Raw genomic sequence first — 12,776 nt, forward strand, 5'->3', positions numbered from 1 at the left:
GTCACCACTGATGCAACGTATGAACCCATTATAATAGAACACAACCGACAAACAGGTGGCATTGCATTACATACAGTAGTCCAACTAACTAGACACGAATCTACAGAAAATAACTTGGCCACTTGATGTTTATTTATTTTTTAAAGTTTTAAATGGTTGTATTTTAAAAACATTTATTAAAACGGTTGAATTGGATTCAAGTTAGTGGTAGAAATGTGACGCCTACAGTGTCCTGGTGAAAGAAGTAAATTCGATAACTACTCCATAAGAAGACCTGAATAGTCAGATGATTGTATTTGGTCCTTGGCAGGTTTCTTTCTATTTTTCCATGTTATTTTTTCCTTCATGTAAGTTGGCATGTGCTTGTCCCCCTGGGGATCGCAGCCCTCCTATTCTCCTCGTCTATCCCCGACACGTGCAGATACAAGAGCCTTGGCAGGACCTCATGCCGCCAAACCCCCCAACTGGAGAATTTAACCTGAATCCCTTTAGAAATAAAATGATCCTTTAGCGGGATGGATGATCACAACAACAAAACAAAAAAACTCAAAGGAAAATCTCTTTAAATGCATATCTGGGTTGAGAGAAGACAATTCTATAGAAACTTTCAAAAGAAAATGTTATAAACTGGTCTCACTCATACAAAGGCCTCAATACATTTCCCAGACGGGATTAAATGTAATTTATCAGTGTAAATAGTGTAACAAGTTGAATATTTATTTTAATCTGCTTTAAAAATCTGATATTTATATATATATATGTATATCAGATTTTTTTGGCCACATTAACAATCTCAGAATTTCCTATTTTGTCTGTTGAAAGTCCCCAAAGATGATCCATTCAACAGTGCTGATGGTAATGGAGGATGAGCTGCAACAAAACCACAGCTGATGGATCCACCTGCTGTGCTCTCTCGCTCTCTAAAACCGTTATCGTATTAATCACACCCTTTTGTTTGACGAACAGGCCACGCGAGGACACTAACTGCCCCTGTTATTATTTGTATTATTAAGACAATGATTGTTGTGCTCGTGGGGCCTTGTGACGCGTTTTATCAGTGAGATTATCAGCACGCTTTGAGTGTTCTACTCTCTCAGCAACTAAAACATTCGAAGAGTCCAAACACTGAGAAATATATATATATTTTTTTAAGTTATATTTTTATTTGTAGAAAAATGGTTCACACACTTTTCATGTAAATAGAATAGAAATCTATTTATATACAAAATACATTATGACAGGCGAAACTTGAATAAATAAAATAAAAAAACGTCGTAGAAGGGTCCTCTCTAGCCTCTTCTTGGGATTGAGTCTATCTATTGAGTCTTTCTATTGCAGTTTTCAGGGGGTCAATCTCCATAATGTATGAGGCCAGCTCCTTGTCTTCTGACGGCCTTTCACTCTATTGTCAGAGCAGTGAAACTGAATTTCCACGCTCGTTTTTTTGCATTATCGCTCTACTAATTGTAAAATTGACTTTTCACCTCAGTCTACAAAAGCAAATCGGTCTTCTTTTTAATGATAATACTCTTGTAATAGAGGTTGAGGTTAAGATCTGTGAAGTGGACTTCTAGTAGGCGTCGTATGCGCTGGAAAAAGTGCAAATGTTTTGGAGGAATACAAAACGTATAGCAAAACAATCATACTCAACTTAGAAAAGTCGACAAAATTAAATTAATGTTCAATCCGAATGTAAAATAGAGCATGTAAAAATAGGAAAACAAACAAACTGTATAAAACACACCCACAGAGACATGGGTTAAGGCAAACAGTGAATAATATCATTCCGTTTTGTCCCTTTCAACAGACTAACTGAAGAATGCATTCAGTCATTATTCTGCTAGCACTCTATTGTAACAATCTCGCAGTCTACAAAAGTTTGTGGTAAGGCATGAGTTCAGTTAGTAGGACATGCCTGGTACAAAGTTGTGGTAGCTGTACTGTAGAACATCAGTCTGGAAACACCCATAGTCATCATGGGCGGCTGGGCTGCTGGGGCTTGAAGTGCAATAAGACGGAGAGGAGGAGGAGGAGGACGCGCTGGAGCTCCAGGAGCAAGCATCGCTGCCCGGACTCGAGGCGTCAATCACGCACGGGCTGGGAAGCAAGAGAGACGCATCAGCCCGTGATTTGTTCTGGCGTTGTTCAATGTCGGCGATGCGTATGGTCTCGGAGAGCGCCCAGATGTAGTTGTGAGCGAAGCGCAGAGTCTCGATCTTGGTGAGTTTGCTGTCATCGGGGAACGCCGGTAGAACGGTCCGGAGGGTCTCCAAAGCGTCATTCAGGCTGTGCATTCTGTTTCTCTCGCGGTCGTTTGCCTTTACGCGCCGGTTCTTCTTGACCACGTGTACAGTGGCTTCATTCCTCGCTCTGCCTCTGCGTCTCTTCTTCTGTCCAATATCGGTAGCGCACGGGCCCTGACAGTCGCTAGCAGGGGAGGCGGGCTTGCCGGTGGAGGATGACGGGGAGGAAGCGTGCATGCTGCTGCACGAGTCTTCGTCATCGTGCGTAAAGTAGTCGCAGCTCGAACTGTCCATGTCAGAGTAAACGGTCTCCATTGCGGTGCACATGATGTTTTTCCTGCAGAAATAAGAGGAGAGGGAATGGGTTAAACACTGTAAATGCAAGAGCGCATGGTAAAGTTGGGAAAGCAGGCCTAGTCAAGGCAATGGCAAAGGACTCTGGGAGCAGAACGAAACCCACCTTAGTAATCTGGTTGGAGAAGGTACAGTATCAGTTGTCTTGCAAGGAGCCAAAGTCCGAAAATTAGTTTGTATGATGAGTACAAGGCACGCGTCTTTCTCTTGCGCTTGAATCAGCTCGTGTGAGCGAATGAGCCTGGCACACGACTGGCCTCAGATACCTTATATACCCTGGTCAGACAATGGTCGTACCCCTCTCGCGCTGGCATTTGTGTGAAGGATGGATGAATGGGGTGCATCAGGTCTGCCCCGTGCCGCACTGCCATCTCATTAGCATAATGTATGCCTGTTGTTTGTTCGAGCTCCGAAGCGTGCCTGTAATCACGACCGTCCAATGAGAGCAGGGGACCGCTGCCCAGCCACGCGAGCACTACTGTTGCTATCCATCCCTGGACCAAAGACCAAGCCCACTTTAAGTTAAACCTTTAAAGTTAAATGAAAGAAGAAAAGGAGCAAATGACAGAACGCTTAGCCCCGGAGGCAAGGTCACGCACCAAAAATAAATTAGCCTATCTTCTGTCCAAGATTCGGTCTATAAACCTATAAACCTGCATGAGTATCAGCTAAAATCGAACATAGAAAAGCAAAAGGCATATCCACTACCATATTTGTCAAAAATCGACCATTTCTTATACATCGAAACGAAATGGAAAATTTGATTTAGTAAATGTTGGAAAATTAGACTGTTTTCCAAGTTATCGAACAAAACACAAAAGTTTCTGTAGAAAAATTAGATAGACATAACAAGGATACCAAACATTTAGGCAGTGTATTCAAAAAAAATGTTTTTTTTTAACGCAGATTAAAGATTTTGAGGAAATTCACCACACCAACATATTTGAACTATTGTGCGTAATTGCGCACAATGTTGCACGCATGCATAAACATTCGCATTTTAGAGCTATAGGCTATCTAGCTTATCTAGAATCTAAAGCAGGACAGGTTACTTCATCTTCACAACTTTCTCCACAAATCCACAGTCAAACCTGGCTAATTAACATTCAAAACATGAAGGGCACAGCAGTAAAAATGTCTAGCGCATGCAAAGGGCAATTTTTTAAAGGGTTTTTAAAGACATCTTTATGAGACAGGCATACCAATATCCATTAATTATTCTATTTATTCCATGTCCAGGATCTCGCCTCTCCTTTGAAAAAGTGGATGGGGGCACTATTTAGAAATAGTTTGGCCAGGGACCTGCAGTGCCTTTCTGCTGGCGGTATAATGAGGGTAGAGGGACAGTCATTTATAAATAATTACACAATGTTTAGAGTCTTCGGCCATGTATAATATATCAAAGCGATTATAAGGTGAATTGTTCCATTGTACGCGTCTCCCCTCACTTCTTTTCACTCCTTCTACGCGTTCCCTCGTCCAAATTCGGGCTCCTCTGGGCTTTTGTCACCCGTTTTTTCAGCCTGAGCCACTCTATTGGCGTTATTCTTATTCAAATAGTCTCAGCAGGAGCAAAACACCCCGGCTCTGAGGCATGCGCCTAGGTTCTATATCACAAATCATTTCTGTGTATTTACCTGCACATCTGCTTCATATCTGTTGGACTAAATTTGTGCATGTTAACGTCAAATATTTGACTTATTTCGATAGGCCTGACTATATGATAATTATTTCGATTAGTAGAAGGCTGAAGTTGTGCCACACTAACTATTGATTATGTTGCCACACGCCGGAGGTCGGTTTATGAGGAAAATAAAATGCTAAACCCTTACAGACCAATCCTGTGCTCGGAAGTGCCAACCTACTGGGCTCGGGATCGATGTTATTATTACAACACCAAACTGTCAGTAATAACATCAAAGAGGAGGAACAGCTTGAAGGAGTATTCTGGTTTTAGTTAGGACATTAGTAGGTGGTCATAGGTTATTGCTCTTATAAAGTGATAAAAGATAACATTTTTACAATATGACTTAGTTGGTTTGCACTAGAAGCGTGAGCCTGCATGGAGACCAGGCTTGTATTGCGGTTAGGACAAATCGGCTGGGGGTGTAGAGAAAGCAGAGTTCTCTGCCCACACTTGAGAGGGGTTGCCTGGGTGATGCTGTGACAGGATTAGGCACATGTGCACGAGATGTGATTACATTTCAATAGCAGAAACACGTGAGAAAATAAAACAACCGAATTACCCAAAGTAGGGTCTCAAGACGAAACAAATGAGAACGAAAAAGTTATTCAATTGAGAAAATAAAATAAATTCAATTGTATTATTAGACCACCGCTGTGATCAATTTGTTGTATTATTCAATTTGATTTGAAATATTATAGCATTAATTGTGTTGAATCAAAGTTGATTTATTTAAAGAGTAGGCTGTAATATCACATTTGCACGGCAGGTGCTAAACTCGTGGTTAGGAATAAATAAATGACTTGTGCAAGGTGTTATACTGGTGAGGTCGTAATACCTCTCTTGACAATAGAGCAAAGGAAGTGTGGGGGATAGACTCTCTCCATTCTCTAGCGGCATATTCCTCCATTTATTTTATATCTATTTATACAACCTGAATTAAAATTCAATTTAGTATTTTTGCAAAAGCATTAATCCCCGGGTATTAACGCGATTACTGTCTGCTAAAAGATCTCTGAGTCAGAAAGTCTGAACGGAGTTTTCAGATGTTAATCCGTTGTTTAATCCCTTCCCTTGGCGTTCAGGCAGCAGCCCAGGCCAGCACAGTTTTTTTTCTCCTTGTTAAAAACTCACGCAGGGCAGAATAGGGCCATTACTTTTTTCAATGGTAATTCATTCCTTACTCCAGTGCTTCAATTGTACCCAGATACTACTCTCCACATCTCAAAGATCCCCTTCATCTTTTTAAAGGCATTAGCCAGAAAGAGAAAAAAATAAAATAAAGGTCCCTTTGCTTTTACAACCGTGATGGAAACAAACTTATTTGTTGTAACTACGGATTCACGGTTTCTTGGACAGTTCGGTTCCATTTTATACCCACTGTGTTCATTTCTAAAGAAACTAAATACGTTTAATATTCTCCTGGGAAAAACCACAGGTTCCATACCCTTCCAAAAATCAGGCAGGATAATGCCCCTAACTTTAAAATGAATGACATCTTCCATGCATCATGTCTGGAGAAGAATTATGTTATAGAATAAACTCTAGATCATGTTTTTTTTTTTTTCAGGTCAAGTGTTGATTGGTGCACATCACAAATGAACACATCATTAGTTGACTTTGATTGGCCAACTAGTCAGATTTACTTATTTTATGATACAACAGGGTATGTCCTTCATCACCACTCTGCTATAAATAAATAGGTGTTTAATTCAGTTTTAGGTGATTCTCCTTCACCCACATAATCAAACGCACAGTAAATAGATGTTTTATTCTGTTGTAGGTGATGCTACTTCGCCAACACAATCATTCAAACGTTACGTATAATAGTTATTTTTTGTGTACATTTTCCATAATTAGAGTGAAAAACATTTTATGTAAATTAAATAGTTTTTTCAATAAATATTTATTTTGTATTAGCCTATATGAAAGCATTTATAGCTCCCTCCAAAGCAAGTATGCTGAACACGTAAACGGGGCATGCTGTCTGTGGATGGATGCTATTGTTTGCCCATGTATATGCACCCACCGTCCTCTATTCAACCATAAACCTGCTTGTTTGTGTTTTGCGAGAGTGTCAGCTACCCCTAAATTATGCTTCTATCTGTGATACCTGTCTTTTTTGATTGGGTAACATCTTAGCTAAATTAGATTTCCAAACAGGTGCTATTATTATAATGTAATGGAATCTCATTTAGGGCAGTCTGAATGCTAATGGTGTGGCCTCACTGTGAAGCGGTTTCTAAACTGCAGCAGTTCGTGAACCTGCTGCTATCAATCACATGTTCTGGTCTAAATACAACTCCTATTCACTTGTCTTCATGTATTTACACAAGTGCATAATTTACCTCTAGTTTACCCTGCATTAGGGCCCACAATGAGCATGGTGTCTCTAAACGCCTTCTAATTCTAAAGATCCATGGCAACGATTGAGCAGATTGAGGAAACGGTTTGCTGCAGGTTTAAACAGCGTTAAAAGAGGAACAAATATACAGCAATACTTTACTGTGATGTAGAAGCTGACCTCATCAGCAGAGTAAACACCACCGTATGGCCATAGGCCCCTGGAAGGGATGTGGTCCCTAGAGCTGTTGGCAACACCACGTCTATGTGCTGTACACCCAGGAGACGGCTTTCAGCAGTTCATTATGGTAGGATTCTAGTTGAATGGTGTGTTATCACCTATTGCATGTCTTCATATGATTCATCTGAGCAATAATACTGATCGTGGTTATAATATATTAATAACAGTATTATAATAAATTTTTGGAGTTTCAACGCTTATGTTACATTTGACCGTTCCCTGTATGTTGACAATGGTTGACTATATTCCTATATGTTTCTATACAACACCTCTTGGTGCTAGTCTGTCTAGTACCCTGAACTGGACTTCTCTGGTAAGGTTCTGTTGCAGAGATGGCATCACTTGTGGCGTCTCGACTGGGCCATATGGTTTGGAGTGCAATAACTTGAAGCCGGTGCCAACAATGGAGTAATTGAGAAGGGGAAAGGGTCTGAGCTTGACTCGACAAAGCTGCAAAAACTCCCTCTTTCACTCTAATGAAGCTGTTGTCTGCTGAGTCTGTGTGAGGCTGGGGGGTGCAGGGGGACGTGATTTGTCATACAATCTGAAACTTTAGGAGGGCCGGAGAAAGCCCTCCTCTCCATATGTCTGCTTATTTTGCATCTGAAAGCTACTGGTTAAGAGAGAGGGGGAGAGAAGAGGAGGGAAGAGGAGAGGAGAGAGAGGGGGAGAAGGGGAGAGAGAAGGGGAGAGAAGAGGAGGGAAGAGGAGAGGAGAGAGAGGGGGAGAAGGGGAGAGAGAAGGGGAGAGAAGAGGAGGGAAGAGGAGAGGAGAGAAAGGGAGAGAAGGGGAGCGGCGGACTTACTATTAGGCAGGAGAGGCAACTGCCTCAGGCCTCACATCATCAAGCCCCCCGCCCCCCATGCTCCACTTGAGCCCCCCCCCACCCGCTCCACTCGAGGCCCCCCCCCCATGTTCCACTTCAGGCAGCAATGAGGTGCTTTTAGCGTGGGCAAAGAAAATAAAATTAAAGAGGATTTTATTTTAACAGAAATTACTTAAATTAAAGCATTTCATTAGACAGGTGCTGCTGATAATGCTGCCATCGCCATGAAGGCAGAGGACATGTCTGTCCTGATGCTTTCTGTCCAAAAAGAGTATGGCATGTCATCAGATACATAGGCTACAAATAATAGTAAGACAGACGGGCACCGTTTCACTCTCTCGGATGCTTTCTCTGGTGAGATACATTTGCAGGTGGCTGAAACTAAGGAAAGTTGGCGGGTTGCAGTGCCCTGTTCAGATGACAGAATTACTTTGGGTGAACGTGCAACGATAAGCTACTTTTTGAACTGTTTTGTCTTGACAATCAGATGAAAACATGACTGGTTGTGTTCATGGCACATTAAAAAGTAATACATTTTTACAGTTAAATTACGTGTGATTAATATAAAACCGATAACATAATGTTGTGCACACACACACACATAGGAGGGGGGAGGGGGGACTCAGACTGGCCTCTGTCTGGGGCCTCCAAATCACTAAGTCCACCCCTGGAGAAGAGGAGAGCGGCAGATAGATGGGGAAAGTGGTAGAAGCTTCGACATCAGGGAGGGATAGTCTTTTTGACTGCATCTATTCCAACTGGAACAAACCGGTGTCAGAGATGGAAGCTGGAACAAACCGGTGTCAGAGATGGAAGTTGGAATTAAAGATTTTAAAACAGTAGAAAATTACCGTTTGGCAAACAAGTAATAAAGTGTAATGTTCATTAGTTTTTTTTTAAAACCACAATTATTGACCGTAAGGAGGAGGGGGAGAACTGATGAGGAAAGCCTTCTGCACTACCTGGTTATTTGTTGAACATTTTTCTAGATATAGATCTGTCTCAGGTTTGAAAAGGCTTCTCAGGTCAGAGTAGAAACAAACTGACAATGTACAGATGACAAAAGGCACTTGTTAAACTCATCTCCTATTCCTGGCTTCCTTTGTCATTTGTTTCTCTTTAATCTAGACCCCATGCTAGACCCCATGCTATATACAGAGAATGGTGATTCTTTAGCATGAGGTGTCACCATCAAGGCAGTGAGAAGACAGAAGACCACCAGGTAATGAAAGAACCATGACAAAACATTTAAACATCACTTACTCAGACACTAGCACTGTGCTACTTCACACTCTACTTGCATATACAAATAATGTAACATTTTTAAAAAGGCACTCGTACATCGGAGCTGTATTTTTTGCAGGTGCATGTTAACAGTTGAATAAGACGGAACCCGCACACTGCTCTTGGTGGTTAAGCTTATTAAAGAGCAGTGACACTATCGGCCTCGAGGGCTTTCGTCAGAGCTTTGACGAAGGCCCCGAGGCCGATACACGAAGCTCAATTAAAATTAAACTTTGTCACATGTGCCGAATACAAGTGTAGACCTTACCGCAAAATGCTTACTTACAAGCCCTTAACCAACAGTGCAGTTCAAGAAGAGTCAAGAAATGCCAAAGCTTTTCAGTCTCCTGAGAGGGAAAAGGTTTTGTCGTGCCCTCTTCACAACTGTCTTGGTATGTTTGGACCATGATATATTAAAAAGAGCAGTGTGCGAGTTTGATTTTTTTCTCATCAATTACAAATAATGTAAAATGAGAATCAAATTCTCAATCCTTAAACAGTTGAAAATTAAGAAATTGGATGCATCATAAAACCAAAAATATCACATTTAATATAGTCCTTCATGTAGCAACAATGTGAAATACTGCATAATGAATATTGAAATGGTATAAGCATACAAGATAATGTACACTATTTACAGTAAGTTGTGAATAATGACTAATGGACGACAATGCAGGCAAATGCATTATAAGACACTATAGACACTTGGCAAAGGCAGTCAAATTGGAATATATTATTGTCTATTTAGACTGATGAAAAAGGAGGATATCTTGAACATGGCATATTCATGAAAAAGCATTAGACTTGGAAGTGTAAACATGAATTCAGAATATTCAGATGTAGTGCCACTAACAATCGTTATATTTGGCTGTATTCACGTCATACAGTGGTTGTGCATGGCGAATAAAACTAGGGATCCATTTGTTCTATAAAGGAAAGTGAGTGCATACTGCCACCTTCTGGCCAGATAGTGTTGCCAAACACTGGATTATCTGTTGCTGTCTAGGAGATAGTGCATACTGCCACCTACTGGCCAGGTAGTGTAGCTTCTAGAAGCAAAGCTCTCCTTTTCTTACTTTCACAGTTTTTACCAACAAAAAAAGTTGATAAAATATTCTTTAAAAATAAATTATTACATACAGAGACTGTAACACATTTATATTTAAAATCCAGTCGTTTAATACTAACAAAAATAATGGTTTAATGCCTAATGCATCACCACCAGACATGCCTGACGAGAGAAGCATCCATTTCTCCTCTCCCTCAGTCGTTTAGTAAACCAGTCAAAAACAAGTACAAAAAGGTATCCCATAGTTCATAGCTAAAGCAATTAGCAAGGTTGTTATAATCCAAAAAGCATATTTCAATATAAAAACAGATCTGTACATACCAGTGATAGCAGAACAGTTAGTAGTTTGTAGGATAAAACATAAGTAAATGCTTATTCATATCTGATCATGTATTTTTGACACACCACCCAAACAAATGGGTTGTGTGTGTACACCCATGTTATTACAGTAGTGTCTGTCTGTCTGTCTGCCTGTCTGTGCTGAGTCTACATTACATGTGCACACATGTCTTTCTCTCCTCAGATTACGTTCTTCTCTCCTGGCAGTTTCTCCTCATTCTCCGTCTTCTTGGTGAAGACGGAGGACAGTTCCTGAAGGAGCAGCTCCTGAGAGGGGGTACAGGGCCTGTGCTGCTGCCTCCTCCTCGGCGCTGGTTTGGGAGACTCCTGGAGGTCCCCTCCTCCACCCAGGACCAGGGTATCCAGAGAACCAGCAGGAGGCAGCAGACCCTCTCCTCCCAGCCCCAGAGAGTGCACCGGGTTGGAGCTGATCATGCGGTCCAGGGAGCAGGTCTTCCGGGGGCCCAGGCTGAGGGGCACGTCAGGGACCTCCTGGGTCTCTGAGGTGTTATTGGAGAGGAAGCTGGTCTCCAAGGACTTGAGGACCTGCAGGCCAAAGTCTCCTACTTCCTCATACACAGGCTCTGGGGGTTCTGGCTCTGTACTCTCTGGACGCTCCTCGAACGAGTCCTGCTGCACCTTCATGGGCTGGGTGGAGGTTTGGGGGGGGGGGGGGGGGGGGGGGGGAGTAGGGAGAACAGAGGGAATTAAAATTTGAACCCAACCCAGAGTTATTTGTATGTTTGATTATACACTATGTAAAGATCTGGGAGGCCTGAGGCAAAAGCAGAATGTGAACTATTATGATAATAAAGGGGGTTGAGATGTAGCTTTCTGTTAGGAACTTTAGGTAGGTATTAAGGAGATGATCTGCCATTACAGTGACAAAGAAACACGTGTGGTTAATTTAAATGAGACAAACATAGAAGGGAGTTGCCCTTCTTTGACAACTACTTTAGAAAACAATAGACTTCCTCTTATTAAGGTCATTGTTCTAGCACCTCAGCAACAACCTCAAGACAATCACTCAAAACGCAGAGGGACAAAAGAAAAATTCAAGCAAAACAATTCCCTTGTAAATGCATTTGGGGCTGGGCTAGTCCCAGTAGGTAAACCAGTAGCCTAATAGACAGAACAGACTGTGTTCTGTAAAACACAAGAAGGTCACTAAGCCTCCCAGACCTCCCCATCAAGGCAAAGGACCATGGAACCAGAACAATACTGGAGAACAATATCTCCTCCCAGTCCATCCTGTTGTCTACACTTCAAACATCCACATCAACATCCTGATGCTCTAATACCATGAAGTCAGGGCTTCTGTCAGGAAGTGGAGGTGTGGCTGAGTCAGATATAGTCCCTGTATAAACCAAGGGAATTTCTTTACACAGATAGAGAGGCTTTGGAAAACTGTTAGTTATGGTAGTTAGGAGAGCGTTAAATAAGTCCAATAGCACCCTTCAAAATAAACATCCCATTCCCATCCTTAGCGTCTTGTTAGATGAGCGGAGAAGTCAAAATATATACTGTATATATTTTACATTTTAGTAATTTAGCAGACGGTCTTTCTAGAGCGACTTATAGTAGTGAGTGCATACATTTTCATACTGGTCCCCCACGGGAAGCAAACACACAACCCTGATGTTGCAAGCAGCATGGTCTACCAACTGAGCCACACAGAATGAAGGTAGGTACGAACATTCAAAACAGCATGTAACACAAACATGCAACATTGAAATGACAGAGCACCAGGGTGTGCATACTTACAAAGAACATGGAGAGTGTCCTTCTGGCGTGAAGCTTTCGCTGCAGAGAAAAGACACCAGTACAACCCGTGAGATACAGACACACAGAGACAGTTTCCCTCACCCAGATTAAGCCTATTACTGGACTCAAAATGATGCTTTGACTTGCTTTTCAGTCCAGAACTAGTCTTAGTCAGGGAAACGGGTCCATAGTGAATACTATACAGTAAAGGGATAGAATTTGGGAGATACTGAAGTATACAGAATAGTAAACACCAAAGGGTTACAGAAAGGAGAGACAGAACGGGGAAACAGAACGGGGAGACAGAAAGGAGAGACAGAAAGGAGAGACAGAAAGGAGAGACAGAAAGGGGAGACAGAAAGGGGAGACAGAAAGGGGAGACAGAAAGGGGAGACAGAAAGGGGAGACAGAAAGGGGAGACAGAAAGGGGAGACAGAAAGGGGAGACAGAAAGGGGAGACAGAAAGGGGAGACAGAAAGGGGAGACAGAAAGGGGAGACAGAAAGGGGAGACAGAAAGGGGAGACAGAAAGGAGAGACCTTGATACAAAAACAAAAACAAGCTCTGCGTGTGAAGTACACAACAGACTAATGGAATCTTCTCAAAGTTAAAAACATCAACTAAAATTAG

General features: G+C 41.8%; 2 protein-coding genes across 2 annotated transcripts in view; both read right to left on the minus strand.

Annotated features, from left to right (window-relative positions):
• Positions 1-1,158: 1,158 nt before the first annotated feature.
• On the minus strand, positions 1,159-2,880 carry neurog1 (neurogenin 1). Its single transcript, XM_055924464.1, has 2 exons — positions 2,704-2,880; positions 1,159-2,580 (listed from the first exon to the last, which is right to left on the minus strand). Exon 2 carries the CDS (start codon positions 2,568-2,570, stop codon positions 1,902-1,904), a length of 669 nt encoding a protein of 222 aa, XP_055780439.1. The 5' UTR covers positions 2,571-2,580; positions 2,704-2,880; the 3' UTR covers positions 1,159-1,901.
• Positions 2,881-9,502: 6,622 nt separating this feature from the next.
• arap3 (ArfGAP with RhoGAP domain, ankyrin repeat and PH domain 3) overlaps positions 9,503-12,776 on the minus strand; it is a 42,243-nt gene continuing 38,969 nt past the window's right edge. Inside the window, exons 31-32 of the mRNA XM_055927772.1 lie at positions 12,148-12,186; positions 9,503-11,031 (exon numbers count right to left, since the gene is read on the minus strand). Of these exons, the coding sequence (XP_055783747.1) occupies positions 10,564-11,031; positions 12,148-12,186 (507 nt within the window). The 3' untranslated portion in view covers positions 9,503-10,563. The remainder of the gene's footprint in view (positions 11,032-12,147; positions 12,187-12,776) is intronic.

The sequence above is a fragment of the Salvelinus fontinalis genome, chromosome 6 (genome assembly GCF_029448725.1).
Source record: "Salvelinus fontinalis isolate EN_2023a chromosome 6, ASM2944872v1, whole genome shotgun sequence".
In the NCBI taxonomy this organism is placed as follows: domain Eukaryota; kingdom Metazoa; phylum Chordata; class Actinopteri; order Salmoniformes; family Salmonidae; genus Salvelinus; species Salvelinus fontinalis.